This window comes from Hypanus sabinus, chromosome 9, assembly GCF_030144855.1.
Source record: "Hypanus sabinus isolate sHypSab1 chromosome 9, sHypSab1.hap1, whole genome shotgun sequence".
In the NCBI taxonomy this organism is placed as follows: domain Eukaryota; kingdom Metazoa; phylum Chordata; class Chondrichthyes; order Myliobatiformes; family Dasyatidae; genus Hypanus; species Hypanus sabinus.
Genome location: NC_082714.1, coordinates 8,051,332 through 8,068,228, shown reverse-complemented (window position 1 = coordinate 8,068,228; position 16,897 = coordinate 8,051,332). Strand labels below are relative to the sequence as shown.

The window sequence follows — 16,897 nt, the reverse complement described above, 5'->3', positions numbered from 1 at the left end:
CACATCTCGCATCCGTACATGAGAATGGACTCTATGACTGCTATGAAGATCAAAAAGCCAAAAATCCTGCAAATGCTGGAAATAGAAAATAAATATCAGAAAACGCTGGGAACGATCAGTAGGTCAGGTGGAAAAATAAACAATCCAGAATCTAAAACGTTGCTGAAGAAGTGTCAACCTGAAACATTTATTCTCTTGTCACATTCTGTGTGACCAGCTTAGTGATTCCAGAAGATTCTGGTTTTCACTTTCTTTCTAAATTTTTGAGACATGACTTTATCTTTGAAAGTCAGAGTACTATGGTCTGGCAGCTTCTCTCAAATATTCTCCATTTGTTAACATCTATGAGAAGGTTCCCTAATCTTTTGAGTTTTCAATCCTAATATGTATTTTGTACCTACTTTTATGTACAAAGCTGCAATTCTTTCAGTGTAACTGCTTTTTTTTCCATTATGACCAACTTTTGATGGTGCTTTTCAGAATATTTGAAGAAAAATTAGGCCCAGTCTTAACTGCTTATTCTATAATGTTTACATTGTGATTTATTAAATCCTGTTTGTCAAACAATATTGATTATGCACCTGTTGCACCTTTTGTGTTCTGTAAACAAGAGCGGATTAAACTGAACAAATTAAAAGGAATGGAAGTTTTTATTGTATCTTCATAATGCTTAATTTTGAATATTTTAGCAGTACAATTATCCTATGTTTTGTCAGTGGTGTTTTTTTAATTATAATGATGGTTATGATTATGTTTGTATATCATTTAACAGCTATTCAATTTTAAGGTGATGTCAAATACCGTTGAAGGGGTTTGGGGGGAGAAGCAGATGGTTATAAACTGTAGAGTGGTTGCAGTGGTATTTTTAAAAAAAGTCAGCAGTTGCCTGAAAGTGAAACAATTAAAGGTCATTAGGAGTAATTGAATTGAATGGGTCATGGAGAAAGACAGCTCAATAAATCTAATCCTGCTTTGATATGGTCACATGAAAGAATGTGTGGATCATGATCCATAAGACATAGAAGCAGAATTAGGGCAATTGGGCCATTTGAGTCTGCTCTATCATTCCATTAAGGCTGATTTGTATTTCTTCTCAGCCCCAATATCCTGCCATCTCCCCATAACCTTTGATACCCTTAAAAATTAAGAACCTATCAATGTCCAGTTTAAATTTATCCACTTACTTGGCCTCCACAGGAGTTTATGGCAATGAATTCCACAGATTCATTACCTACTGGCTAAAGAAATTCTTCCTCATCCTGCTGAGCTTCATCCACGAACCCCACGGTTAATGGTAGGGTCCATGGTATAAACCCCTACTTCAATTGTATGCCCATATAAAGTTGAGGATTGTAATTTAGATGGTTTCATACATAAACTGGAGAAATACATGAGGGAAAGGAATAGAAAGGTAAATTTAAAGGCCAAGTCAAAATACTTGGAATGATGTACTGACACGTGGATTATAAATGCACACTCCACACTCTGTTATAAAGTTAGCTTAAATTTGTGCAGTGTATCCTGAGTCAGTTTCGCAAGGATCTTGATAGAAGTAGTAGTATCTCTCTGTGGAAGACTTGCTACAGGAAGAGTCTTTAATTTTATGATCATTTTTGAATTTTTTTGTCCCAGTTGCAAATCATTTCTCTTTTATTAATGCATAACTGCTTTCTCAGCCTTGAATGCAATTTACTACTTATTGCCAAGTAGTCCACAGCAGATGACTTTCATGCTATCAGTGTCATTTATTAATCTTGGCATGTGTTTCATTGTATTCTTAAGGACAAAGCAGACCCTGATGATCTAGTGGAAACTGATGGATGGGGGGGAAAGTTACCAAAATTTAAAGATAATAGCGGGGAGTGTGTCCTGTTAATGATATAATCTTATGGCATTAATAAGCAAAATTTGTCTCAACGTTTAAGTCACTTGAACTTTGAGTAGATTGGTGGACTTGTGGATTTAGATGAGAAATGCACATCATTATAATACACAAGACCGTAAAACATAGGAGCAGAATTAGGCTATTTGGCCCATCCAGTCTGCTCCATCATTCTATTGTGGTTGATTTATTATCTCTCAACCCCATTCTGTTGCCTTCTCCCAGTAACATTTGACACCCTGACTAGTTGAGAACCTACCAACCACAGCTTTAAATATACTCGATGATTTGGCCTCCTCAGCTGTCTGTGGCAATGAATTCCACAGATTCATCACCCTCTGGCTAAAGAAATTCCTCCTCATCTGTATTCTAAAGGGACTTCGTTGTATTCTGAGGCTGTATCTCCAGTCCTAGACACCCCCGCTATAGGAAACATGCTGTCCACATCCACTCTGTCTAGGTCTCTCAATATTCAATAGGCTTCAATGAGATTCTGCACCCCCCACCATTGTTCAGAACTCCAGCAAATATTAATTCTGCAACTGTCTTTCACACAAAACAATGAAATACTATTTATTCCAGATTTTTAGAAATTTATGTGGAAAAATCAATAATAAACAGAATGAATAAACAATGTAATTTCAAATCTTACTTTTGAAAAGAGCACCAATCACACTGAAATGCAGGGAATTCCTAATTCTATATAGAAAGGGCAAAATATATTTTAAAATAAGAACTAAAGTTAATTCAGAAAACAGTAGATCAAAACAGGAATTTCTCTTTCCAGTTGAACCTTTATGGCAGTTTAGAGTAAAATATGACAGCATAAAAAGATATAGAGTGGAAATATGTAATTGTTTTAATTGTGTACAATGACAGCTCAGGCCACAAATTTAAATTATGATGTTACAGACAGAGTAAAGGAATTGAGTTCTTGGCTTAATCTCTAATACAGCAGAGAAGTTCTAGAGTTAGAAAATCTATTTGTACTTCAAACGAAAGATGATTTGTGTACAAAAATACTTGAAAGCATTTACATGGGTAAGTGCAGAATGTATTCCTACCTCAGAACATCTACATATACTATTTATAGACATAACCTAGTTTACAAGTTGGCTGAGGGAGAGATCTAATTAGGGTTGTTTTGTTTTTATATGTAACCCTTTATAGCATACAACCTTAATTATTGTAAAGCTATAAACTGCAAAATATCTGAACTATATACTTGAAAATAACTCTTAATTTAAGGAAAATTCCAAATTGTCAACTTTTCTTTGTACTTACTGACTGACCTGTGAATGTCCAATGATTTTTAAACAAATTTATTCCTGACCTATTTTTTTTCTAGATGTTGACCGATTGTGCTGGTTGTCCAGCACCTGCTTTCTTCCAATAAGTACTTAATCACCCTTGTCAGTTGTGTCTGCCTTCAGTCCCTTTTTAACCTAGATTTTAATTTGTTCTTGTTTAAAATAACAATCAACAGTATGGATGAAATGAATTTTTGAATGTTTAAAAAACACGTAATTAAATTTTGCCATCAACTGTATCTGTTTAAACTCTTACCAAAATGGATAAGTTTTTTTAAATTACTAAGTTTTTTGATAGTTTGCAGTAAATAAAAAGCTACCTAATACTTCTCTCATGAGACTACATTAGCATCTCAGATGCATATTAAAACAAACTTGAATATGCAAAATTCATTACTATCTAGAACAAAGACCAAATGTGAATACACTGAGTATAACTGCTAATTTTTCTTGTCTTAACTGCTTCTAAAATCAGATTTCTGAATTGTAGAGAAGTTATTTAATATTTGACTGTTAAATGCAAAATACCTGAGCAATACATATAAAAGCCCAAAAAAGCCCAAATTGTCAACCTTGTCAAAATCTGATTATAAATTGTTACAATTGTTATCAAGAGTTAACGTGACAAAAAATTCCTTCATTGTTTGAACATGGTGTAGAAATATTCACGGAACTCTTGCTAAAAAGGAAATTGGTATTCTCCTCTGAATTGACCTTGAGTTGTTGCCAAAGGGTTCCAGCCCACATGTTGTTGAGCTTCTTCACAAGTTGCAGTAATGGCTGTGTCAAAAGAACAGTTAACGCCAGGTGAATAGTAACATAAGTCTGGATTTTAAGAGATCCTGACTTGGCAAGTCTTAGCAAAGGTGACGCAATTTTATTGCTCAGAAGTTAATGAATATTTGTATTTTTTCCCTCCGGAGTGTAATGAAATTCTTTAAATAAACAATGCTCCTCTTCAACCTACTGTAATAACTTACAAGCAATCACAAATGCATACTATCATTATACTCCACTGCTAAAATTTACTCACTATTTGCCAGTTCTTTTTATTGATGCTCTTTGCATAGATATTGATGTTTGTTAAATATTTTTTTGGTTGCTAAGCAGGTAAAATTACACTAGGCCACATCTTATGAATTTGTAATGTCTTCCCTATAAATGTTATAATTGCAGAAGAATGTACTCGGAGGGGGGGAAGGGGGAAATTCTTTTGACGCAATATTGAAGTCATGGTTTTCGTTCCTTGGAACTTATTAGAAAACATGTCTATCTTTAAGATTTCATCATTGAATGAAAATTGCTGGGAGCAGCAAGCTTGTCTAGGATGTGTTATACTCTCTTGCTAGATCTTGAGTTTAATATTCAAAATACTACCTGTTAATATAGACATTTGTTAAGGCTTTTTTCTATCCCCCATGTGAAGCTTTTAGGAATCATTTAAATGGAAGAAATTTCTTTAATGTAGTTGGAATGTCTGTAATCAGGAGAAAAAAATCAATTGCTGAAAAGGCTCAGCAGAAATGTATAAAAAAACTAATTTAAAAAAAAAAGGCTCAGCAGGTCAAGCAGCATCTGTGGAAGCAGAGGGACGGTCAATGTTTTGGATAGAGGATGTGTATCAGAATAGACGTAGTGTGTCCATCCTTTGCTACCACAGAACCTGTTTGACCCACTGAATTCGCCTTGCAGTTTTTTCTTTGTTCATTAGCTTGGTTATTTGCTACCTTGGAATGAGTTGTCTAGAAATGTGAGCAGATTGCCTGGGCCAAAGATACTGTACCTCAAGTGTTTGCACTGATACAGAAAACTATTGTAATCCACAACAGATCATTGTTGGCAAAAAGGCCTGTAAGATCAGAGCGCACAGCCTCAGAATTAGGGGGGCACTAGAACTAGGGAACAAAGCCTCAAGATTTGGGGCAGTAGATTTAGGATGGAGATGAGGAGGAACTGCTTTTCCCAGAGAATGGTGAATCTGTGGAATTCTGTGCCCAATGAAGCAGTGGAGTCCTCAATAAATGGATAAGACAAGGTTGGATAGATTTTTGCATAGTAGGGGAATTAAGACATATGGGGAAAAGGCAGGTAGGTGGAGATGAGCTCATGGCTACATCAGCCATGATATTGAATGGCAGAGCAGGCTCAACAGGCCAGATGGCCTACTCTTGCTCCTATTTCTTATGTTCTTGTGTTCAGAATAGAAGGATGTCCCTTAGGACAGATGAGGAGTAATTTGTTTAGCCAGAGTGATAAATCTATGGAATTCAATGTCACATATTGCTGTAGAGGCCAAGACATTGGGGACATTTAAAGTGAAGGTTGATAGGTCCTTGATTAGTAAGGGTATCAAAAGTTACAGGGAGCAGGCAGGAGAATGGGGTTGAGAGGGATAATAAATCAGCATTGATGGAATGGCAGTGCAGAATTGATGGGCTGAATGGCCTAATGCTGCTCCTGTGTTTTATGGTCTATCAATGCTGAAAGTGAGGGAAATGATTTAATTTGTAGAGAAGGGAGAGGTTGAGAGAACAAAGAATTTCTGCAATGTGGTGGAGTTATTTTTAAAACAACTGCAAAAGCTGGAAGTCTGAAATAAAAATAGGTTGGGCAGCATCTGTGGAGAGAATTAATATTTTGGGACAATAGTTCTGTCAAATGACCTGATTGGTTCAGCTGAGTTTTTCCAGCATCTTTTAATTTTTTTTAAATTTAGATTTTCAGCATTTACAGTTTTTTTTTATTTTGCTTAAATACTGATTGTCACATTTGCCTTGAATGGAAGAAGTATCTTCCAACCAGCACTAGTAATAACTGGTCAGTAAGACCATAAGATATAGAAGCAGAATTAGGCCATTTGGCCCATCAAGTCTACTCCACCATTTCATCATGGCTAATCAATTTCCCTCTCATTCCCAATCTCCTGTCATCTTGCCTGTAATGCTTCATGCCCTGGCTAATCAAGAATCTATTGACCTCTGCTTTAAATATACCCAAAGCCATGGCCTCCACAGCAGCCAGTTGCAATGAATTCCACAGATTCACCATCCCCTGGCTCAGGAAATCCCTCCTCATTTCCATTCTAAATGGACATCCCTATTCTGAGGCTGTCCTCTTGTCTTAGACTCCCCACCGTCAGAAACATATTCTTCATGTCCACTCTTTCAAGGCCTTTTAACATTCAGTGAGATCCCCTCCCCATTCTTCTGAATTCCAGTGAGTACAGGCCCAGAACCATCAAATGCTTTTCATGTGATAAAGCTTTCAATCCTGAAATTATTTTTGTAAACCCCTTTTGAACCCTCTCCAAGAAACTATTCTGAATCTTGCAATCATAAATTCCCAAACACAAAATGGTTGCTACTTGAGATGATTTTTCCACATTTTTCTGTGTGCCTCAAGGATTCAAGGAAATTTAATTTAATTAAACTTGTTTTTCTCTGAATGTGACTTTCCCTCCAAATCACAATGTATGCAAGTATTTAAGAAGACTGGATGGTTCAATATCAATCACTCCACTCTGATCCCAACCTCAGCTAGAGAAGGCATAATCGGAAGCTGCTTTCTAAAGGGAGAAAGATCAAGTTCAAATTTATTGTCATCTGACTGTTTCATCTGGTTGTATGCATGTACAATATTCCTCCTGACCATGGTGCATCCACAATATGCATATCCCACACAGCACATAAAATATATTACCACAAATTTCAATAAAATAAAATGTAATTTAAAATGAAAGATGGACACTGAGAAGTGAAATGTTGGTGTTGGAGTTGCTTTTGGTTGACTTGCCTTAACAGAGCCTGAAGTAACTTGCTGTTTTCAGAAGCACAAGCCTGACTTCTGACTGACTTGGGATACTGTACCATTTACAATAGGGGAAAAACTCATCTTTTTTGTATATACAAAATCATTTTTGTCTAAATAAACTAGGCAGCTATGTAACTATTTTCTATTATTCCCATAGGACAAGTCCTTATGGAGATTTCAGAAGTTCACAAGAGACTCAACTTTGAAATGGAAGATAATGTATGTATAAGTTGTACATTGTTTTATTTTAAAAACAGTTTTAAAATGGTTATTCCCCTTTTAATCTTATCCAAAATTATACACCTGAATGATAATATTTAAAATAAAAAGCATAAAAATATGCTTTTCAGCATGTTATGACCATGCTGGCAATTCAGATGACACAGCTGTTAGTGCACACCCTTGTCAATTACTACTCGAGAACAGCAGGATCCAGACCACCAGCACTATAAAAATAATTTTCCTCAACCTTCCTGTTTCACAATTAACTTAAATGTGTGCATCCAAGGAAAGCAAGTCCTTTCTAGTTGCCCTATCTGTGCCTAAGCTTCTGCAGCACTTAAATGAAGACTTCCCACAGTGCTATTTCGTAGGAAGTTTCAGGTGGTGTCCCAAGCATCCATTGCCCGTACATGAGTTTGGGAGGTGCTGTCCAGAAAGCTCAAATGAGTGACTGAAGTGCATTGTGCAGATGGTAAACTTTGCAGTCATGTGTAAATGGCAGAGGGAATTGATATTTAAGATGGCAGGTTAGGGTAACTCAAGGTAGTGACTTTGTCCTGATATCAAGCTGCTTCAGGGTTGCGTTCATCCAGGCAAATGCAGGGTGTTCTATGGTGCCTGTGATTTCTACCTTGAAGATGAAAAGGCTTTGGGATGTCAGATGAGTCACTTACTGAGGATGCAGTCTCGGTTTTTTTTTCCCTAGCCATGGTTTTCATGTGGCTGGTCTGGTTGAGTGTTCATAAATGGTGCCCACTCTGTTTCCCTCCATCCCACTCTCACCAGATTTTGTTGTTGTAGGGCAATGACAAAGTCATTGAATGTCAAAGTTATGTGGTTAGTCCTGTTGAAGGTTATCACCGAGCATCCTTGTGATGAAAGTGTTACTTTCTGTTAGTAGTGCATGCATGAATGTTGTGTAGATCTTGCTGCATGCATGCATGCATTACTTCCTTTGGAGTAGTTATGAATAATATTGAACACTGCACTCATCAGTAAGTTTATGATGGGAACAATGGAGGAGCCGACAATGATTGGGCCTCGAACATTACCTTGAGGAACTCTTACAGGTCAACTCACATGGTTGCCATGATTAGCCTCCAATGATCATTTTGGAATCCTGATCTCAGTTTTAATTGACAGGCTTCTCGTGGTTGCAATTTGGTTGGGGGTGGGGGAGGAGGATTGAAAATTACCCTTTGAGCCAGATTAAGTCACAAATATATATTTCGCCTGGTTGTGAAAAAAATAAAATACCTGAGAGCAGATGCTGGTCTCCTTTTTCATTAGAAATAAACAATAGTTTATCTCAAGAGTAGAAGAGAAAACAGTTTGTGGATATCCACAGAATTTCAAAACTTAATTAAGAAGCCCCCCAAATCAAGCTACAGGGTAAATTTGTGTTCATCTGCACAAGAGATGAAGAAAATATGCCTGGAAGTGATGCATAAAAATGTGTCAAAATGCTTAAGTTCAATTACATTACTTTTTATAGTGCATCATAATTGAAAATTAGTTTTGAATCCATTGTAATCATTTCCTATAAATTTGAGGTAACTTTCTCTACAATGCTCTAAGAGTATCCATTGTTGCTTATCTTGCATCTTTTTGACACCCCCTGCAGCTACCTTGACCCACTGACCCCCCAGCCAGCTCTGGCCCTACAATCCAGTTGTCTCAAGATCCATTCCTCTCTATGAAAATGATGATTCCTCACACCAACCCTGGACTTTCTCAATGTTGGTCCCATTGTTTCTCCCCTATCTTTCATTCAAATTGACTGCAGTAGATTTTTTAAGCTAAGGTACATTTGGGCATTATTTAAGTCTTACTTATTGCTGTTGATTTAGTTTCTAATTGAAGCTTTTTTTTTCATCTTGAAGTTTAGGAAATTTCACAAAGACATAATATTTGAATTGGAGAAAAAAATTGATCAAGATGTGAAATACATGAATGTAGGTACCTATTCTATTCAATTACAAGTTATGTAACAGTTAATTGTTTGTCAGATATAATTTAAGGAATTACAATAAATTCAACTTATTGTGAATACTTGGGATCTTGTGCTACTGAAAAAATGCCTTCTCTAATCCCACCCAACAATTCAAGTTGGAAATATTTATGGAATGTTGTTACAGTAAGCAGGAAGCCATTTTACAGATAAAGCTAGTAAGCGTTTTTTAAACATGAAATTAACATGTTTAACAATTCCACTTCTAAATTTCTGGTTAATACTCAATTATACCAAACAGAGAGCCAAAGCTGTCATTATATTGTGTGATACAGAACTTTTGCTTTCATAAGAAAAATAGAAATTGGATTTGATCTGAGGACATCATTAAACAAATATAAACTTGTGTTTGTCCACAATTTGAGAAGTTTAGAGATTGGTTTAAGTATTAAACTGTGTGGACTCGCAGGAGGAGGAAGAGTTTATTTTGTTATTCACAAGGTATAATGGACAGCAAAGATAATGGAGGAAAGTCATAGATCAATCATGATATTAATGATTGGCAAAATATATTGGAAGAGCCAAGTGGAGTGTTCCTTCTTCCTACATTCCTTCATATGTCTATAACTATGACAGGAAAAAATCTAAAACTGACTTTTCATAATGTGTAAACCTTCAACCTATTTTTGTATCTTGGAATATTCTCAATCAAAAAATGAAGGGCTTTTCCAGGGTTATTGGAGTACTATACAATTTGATTTTCAGATGTATTAGTTTTAATTAGAAAGAGAAGATTGAGGATTCGTATTAGCAGTAATTGTAATGTGATGCTTATCTGAATTTTAAGTATTGTTGGTGAATTAGGCCATAGAGGTTGGAATTTCTGTAAGAACTTCAGGTACTTAAAATTTCTCTGCCTGTGCCCTAGAATTTATTATAATAAACTGACCATTTTTGGCATGCAGATTAACTTGTTGTAATTTCCTGCAGGCAACTCTTAAAAAGTACCAAACAGAACACAGAACTAAATTAGATTCTCTGGAAAAGACTCAAGCAGAACTCAAGAAACTTAGAAGGAAAAGTCAAGGAACAAAAAATGCATACAAATACGAAAATAAAGAAATGGAGGTAGGTGGCAAGTTTATAATTTTGTCTAAAATCAGATTTGCTTCTCTCTTCCATCTTCATTCAAATTGTTTAGAGTCCCAAGAGTTAACTTTTTTCTATGATTCATTCTTTGGGGATTTAACCAATATTGGTTTCTTTCTAGGGTGCACTTTATAGGGTGTACATGTATAAATATGAATTGCATGTGATTTACTAAGTGTTAACATTAAAATTAAATCTGCCTGAGATAAAGTATATGTACATCTGTGTTCGGGTTGTATAGCGCATGTTTGAGTTTTAAACTGAAACCAATGAGTTCCTTGTGGCTGTAGTATATTGAAGATCAAATCAATATTTCTCAAGTGGAATAAAAGACGAATCTTTTGTGAGGTGGATGTGGTTTGTGCTGTGCTGGTTAATTATTAGCCATATGTGGTGATTTTTTAACACTAAATCTGTTTTCTGAAACCACGAAGTGTCTGGCACCATAGTATTGCAATTGTTATAATTTTACTAGTCATTCTCTTTAGTTGGTAAATAGCTTTTTGAGTTATAAAATTAAGTACTGCAGATCTGAAGTATAAACTACAGGTGCTCAACAGTTGTCAAGGCCTGATTAGGGATAGTCAATGTGGATTTGTGCATGGTTGATCACACGTAATCAATCTTGTACAGAGATATTTCAAAGGGGTTCCCAAAAAGGTTGATAAACGAAAGATGGTTGATAAAGACATTGCTACATGGACTTTGACAAGACCTTTGACAACATCCCCCCTGGTAGGTTGGTCCAGAAAGTTAAATCACGTGGCATTCAGAATGAACTAGACAATTAGATCTGATATTGACTTAGTGGAAGCAGTCAGAGAGTGGTAGTTTATGATTGTCCCTCTCTGGGATTGATGCTGGTCTGTTGTTGTTTATCTACTATGTTAATGATTTAGATGTGGGAAGATAGATCAGCAGAGTTGCTGATGATGCCAAGATTTGGAGTGTAATGGATAGTGAGGAAGGCTATTAAAGCTTCCAGTGGGATCTGGACTAGCTGGAAAGATTGGCTGAGAAATAGCAGATGAAATTTAATGCAGACAAGTATGAGGTATTATACTTTGGGAGGATAAACCAGGGTAGGACTTACTTGGGGCACAGTAGGGGACTGAGGAGTGCAGTGGAACAAAGTGAACTGGAAATGTAATTCCATGAAATTGGTATGACATGCAGATGGTAGCATATTGGCCATAAATCTGCTTTGAGTACAGGAGTTGGGATGTTATGTTGAAGTTGAATAAGATGTTGGTGAGGTCTAATTTGAAGTACTGTTCGCAGTTCTGGCTACCTACCTACAGGAACTATAGAATGCAGAGAAAATTTGCAAGGATGTTTCCAGGGCTTGAGGATTTGAGTATATAGGGAAAGGTTAAATAGGTTAGGACTTTACTCTGTGGAGCATAGGAGAATGAGGAAGGTTTGATGAGTATATAAAACTGAGTGGTATAGATAAGGTAAATGCAAGCAGGCTTCACCCCACCCTCAAAAATAACTAATTCAAGTTTTAAGTTTGTCATTCAAATGTACAAGATTCAAAATTGTTTAATGTAATTTCCAGTACCCAAGTGTAAAGGAAAATGAAATGATTGTTACTACAGATCTAATGCAGCACTCCAAAAACATAAAGTGACCCTAGGCACAGGAGTATCTATACATCAGGTGGCTAACAAGAAATTATAAAGTTGTGGAAGGGTGGGTTATGGGGCGGAGGTGTTGATCAGCCTTCCTGATTGGAGAAAGTAATTGTTTTTGAGTCTTGTGGCCCTGATTTGGATGCTACATAGCTTCCTCCCTGATGGGAGTGGGATAAACAATCTTTGAGCAGGTAGGTGGGATCCTTCAGGATCCTGGCCCTTTCCTGGCACTTTTCTGTATGTATATCCTTGATGGCAGTTTGGCTGGTGCCAGTGATCAGGTTGTATATAGATAAATGAAACATCATTCCTCTGGGGCTAAGGAGCAAGACACAGTACATATAGCACATATAGGCACTATAATATTAGCACAAGTCCCTAGAAGATTGACACTTTGACATAAAGTGTGAAGTATAGGTTTATGTAAGACAGTAGAATGTTACTAGCACTATTATAAAACAAGCTGTAGTATAAATATATAAAACAGCAACAAAAGATGAAAAGTGACCAGTACAAGACTGAGTGTGTGAGTTGGGAAGTAGGGCGTGAGGGGGGATGCACGTGGCAGGGCTTCAAACAAGGTGTATATGTGTGCAATTTGTTAATGAGCAAGGTATGGGGGAAAATGATTAAGATGATTTATTCGTTCAGTACTGCATAGTTCAATGGGCCGAATGTTATCCCCCTGGTCTACAAGTTTCTGATTCTGAAATCGTGCACATTTAGTGTTGTATTTTTGAGTACGATCATTGTGAATTTTGGACTTCATAAGTAGCAACAATATGTGAAAATCTCTTGTTTAAAAATGAATTTTGAGCTTCCAATGCATGTAACAGTGGAGTTTCTGTTCAAGCTATACATTGTCTATTTCCTTCTACCTAATGCTTTGGAATAACATTGATGACTGCATTGAATGTAAATTTATTTGGCATTAGCTCACATTTTTTTAATCTACTGACGTTTGCCAAAAATGCAAGGTGAATTTTAATATTTCATTTCCCCACCCACAAAAGCCACAGTTGTGATGAAAGGCAAGGGTTGGGTAGAGATGATGCTGACGGTGTCTGTTCAGTTGGTGATTGACGTTTTCACGAATGTAGCTAGGGATGGGCAATAAATACCAGTAACATCCACGTCACAGAAGTAAACAGAACAAAATAAAAGGAGTCTTAAATATAGTTATTTCCTGTCGAGGGAGGATGATGGTTACTCATCTTTTATCAAATTTGTATATCACTTTGTTAAAGGCCATAAGACTGCAGAATTAGGCCATTTAGGCCATTGAATCTGCCCTAAAACAATTTAAATAATAAACACGAGATTATGCAACAAACTGCTGGAAATCCAGAGCAACACACACACAAAATGCTGGAAGAACTTGAGGCAGGCAGCGTCTATGGAAATGAATAAACATTTTACATTACATGCCAAGATCCTTCACCTGAACATGAATGGTTTCATCACTTAAATGCACACAGTGGCCACTTTACATTTGTACACCTACATACAAAATGAGCAGTTCCTCGAGAGGTAAAACATGGCCTTTGAGTGTATAATCCCTTTGTTAAATAAACTATTTACAAGGCAACTTTTGAGTTTTTTCAGCTACAAAAGGTGAATATTCAGATATTCAATTTTTTTCTGAGAATTATTTCTTTCAACAAATTTTTATTCATTTTCTTGTAACATTTTTGTGGCTGTAGTATGGATGTTAAAGTATTTTACAATGGAGGGATAACATTATTCCTGAATAGATCTTTTCTTTTGATAAAACATTATTGGACAATACAAATTGATTATCAATTAATGTTGATCAATGCTACCAACCTCTTTCAGTTAACCTTGCATAGAGCAATGGATCAGATAATTCATTTGGGTGTCATGGTGAATGCTAGGCTCATTGTTAAGGAATCTTGCATCTTGCTTCAAAGGAGCACAATTTTATCTCTTTTTAGAATTTTTAAGTCTACTACTCTACACATAGCTTGTATTCTGGAGAAAAGATGCTTTTATAAATTTACAAGTTCTGGAAATATGCCCATTTCATAGAGGGTACAGTTTTGTTCTGGTAAGGAGGAAGGACAAGGATACCAAGGTAAGGGAACATTAGAAGTCAAGTTGGTGAATTTAGTCAGAAAGAAAAAGGAAGCATATGTAAAGTATTGGAAACTAAAATGAAGCAGATCGCCTTGAGGATTATAAAGAAGCTAGAAGAGAACCCAAGAAGGGGATTGAGAAAGCCAGGCGAGTCCATGATGAGTCCTTGACAAGTAAAATTAAAGCATGTCACGGCATTCTGTACATCAAGAGTAAAAAGATATTTAGGGACCAAGTAGGATCACTCCAGGATAAAGTAGGGCATGCACCAATGCTATACTGTACTATATTCTAGATTTGCATCACTGTGTAGTTAATACTTCAGTAATGTAAATGTATTGTTTGAAGCAATGTTTGTTTAATTCATTATGGGTTATATGTAAAAGTACATACATGGCATATGTCATCACGCTACCACATCATACATATGCGTCTCACTAAAAGTAAAACCAAGAATGTACACGAGTTATTCCCAGCTTTGTATTTTCCTTTCAATTAGTTTTATGCTTTGAAGTCACAAAACAATAGTAACGACGAGGAAGTTTTAAGCGAACCCAAGACAACTACCTACGTGTTCGAGTGTAGCAAGATGTTAGTTTTTTTTAAAAAAAAAACACTGTAGCATGTGTTCTTTGGAAGGGACAGAAGATGATAGAGTTTAAAAGAAAGCAGGAAATGGACAAAATTCACAAGTCCATTAATAGTGAGTACCACGTGATGATCATAAAAAGAGAGCAGAAACGGCTGGCTATATCAGAAAGATGGATGCACTTGATTACACAATGGATAGCTGGATATTGTATACTGAGTGAATTGAGTAGTATTTTAAAGCATAGCTGATGAGTAACGAGTGCCAATTTTGCTCAGTGCATTGGATTTAAAGGTATGCAGTTTGGTTAGAGGTTTGACTGCTCCAACCAAACCAGCTGAAATGATATTGTGAAAGTAATGCAGGGACAATGCAATGGAACCAAAGCCATTGTTGAATTCAAGGAGCTTTAGAGTTCATAAACAGAATCAAAAGGTGGTGGAGTCCGTTTCAGCATACGGGGCTGAATTGAGGAGATTTAGTATTGTCAGTTTGGTAATATGCTTCATGATATATGGAGATTGTTTAGTTTGTGGAATTTTACAAGAAGACATTAAAAAACAGCTCCTAAATGAAGCACAGTTTACATTTTAAAATAGCAATTGAAATAGTTGCATCTGTGCCGCAACGGGCACAATTGAGTTGCAGACAGGAAGTGAGTGTGAACAAAATTGGAATATCTAAACAGAAGCTGGCCTGGCTAGGCAAATAGTATTACCATTGTGGCAAGGACTCGCATTCACCAAACTAGGATATGTTTAAAGGTGAAACTTGCAGAAAATGCAACAAAGTAGGACATGTACAAATAGCATGTTGGGCAGACAAAATAGACTGCACAGGGAAGAGAAAAAGCTTTAAAAAGTCAAGTTGCAGTGTCAAAAAGAGTACTAATCTGCATGTTGATGAAAAATCAGATAATTATGAGTGATACAGGACTGGGTAACCTTGAGACAAACAATATGGCTGACACAAAGTTAACAGTAAATTAATTAAACTGGAACTGGACACTGGCTCAGCTTGTTTCAGTTATTCCACAAAATGAGTGGACAGCATTTCAAAGACACTAAACTGAAGCAGATATCCAACTAAAATTTGTACTGGAGAAAAGTTAACTCCTGTTAGAATGACATTTGTAACAATGAAATACAACAACAAACAAGCCAAATTGGGTTTGTATGTGGTTTAAAAACAGGAAGACCAGCATTGTGGGGTCATGATTGGCTGAGGCAACTGCAACTTGATTGGAGTTCTATTCACCATTTGCATGCCACGTTCCCAGCAATAGAGTCAACTGAAAGTGAATTAAGAAAGACACTGGATGATGCTACAGCAGCATTCAAGGATGGCATTGGAAAACTCAAATATATCAAATATGTATAGTGTTACATGAAAATGCCACACCTGTATTTTGCAAAGCCCATCTGGTTCTTTATACCATTCGTGATAAAGTAGCCAGTGAGCTAGATCGCATGGAGGCTGAATGAATTCTTTCCAAGTTTGAGTGGAGCCCATGGTTCCAGTAGCCAAGAAGAATGGGTCTGTCAGGATTTATTGTGATTAGTCACCATCAACCCAGTACTGAAAGTAGATCAATACCCTCTGCTGAAGTTAGAGGATATCTTTACAAACAATTCAAAATAAATTTTATTATCAGGATACGTCACCACATACAACCCTTAGATCCATTTTCCTGCGGACATACTCAGCAAATCTATAGAACAGTAACAGTAACTGGATCAATGAAAGATCAAGCAAAGTACAGATGACACCTGCAGGAAAACACTTCAGCAAAGTGGACTTGGCTGAGGCCTACCTACAGATGAAGATGGAAGAAGAATCGAAAGTGCTTCTCACCATAAACACACACAGCTTCATTGGAGTAGTATCTGCACCTGCACTCTGGCAGAAAGCTATGGACCAGGTGCTGCAAGGCTGTCCAGGTACTCCGTGTAATCTGGATGTCATCATTGTTACCGATAAGGATGACAAGAAATATCTCCAAAATCTCAATACAGTGTTAAAAAGATTATGGGCTCGGTACAACACAACAAGTGTGAATTCTTTAAACCAAGCATCACTTAGTGGTCACACCATTGACACACAAAAATTACACGAGTGTGCTGAGAAAGTTCAAGTAGTGATGGATGCTTCAAGGCCAAAGGACATGTCATAGTTGCGGCCATTTTTAGGATTTGTCAATTACTAAGCCCCACCCCTTGAACTCATTACTGTAGATCAGGAAGAAATGGC

At 36.6% G+C, this 16,897-nt stretch overlaps 1 protein-coding gene across 2 annotated transcripts in view; it reads left to right on the top strand.

Annotated features, from left to right (window-relative positions):
• Positions 1 to 16,897, top strand: part of LOC132399073 (brain-specific angiogenesis inhibitor 1-associated protein 2-like protein 1) — a 131,961-nt gene that overhangs the window by 39,185 nt on the left and 75,879 nt on the right. For both annotated transcript variants that reach the window (XM_059979018.1, XM_059979017.1), the window contains exons 4-6: positions 7,160 to 7,221; positions 9,108 to 9,179; positions 10,166 to 10,303. In XM_059979018.1, coding sequence (XP_059835001.1) covers positions 7,160 to 7,221; positions 9,108 to 9,179; positions 10,166 to 10,303 — 272 coding nt within the window. The remainder of the gene's footprint in view (positions 1 to 7,159; positions 7,222 to 9,107; positions 9,180 to 10,165; positions 10,304 to 16,897) is intronic.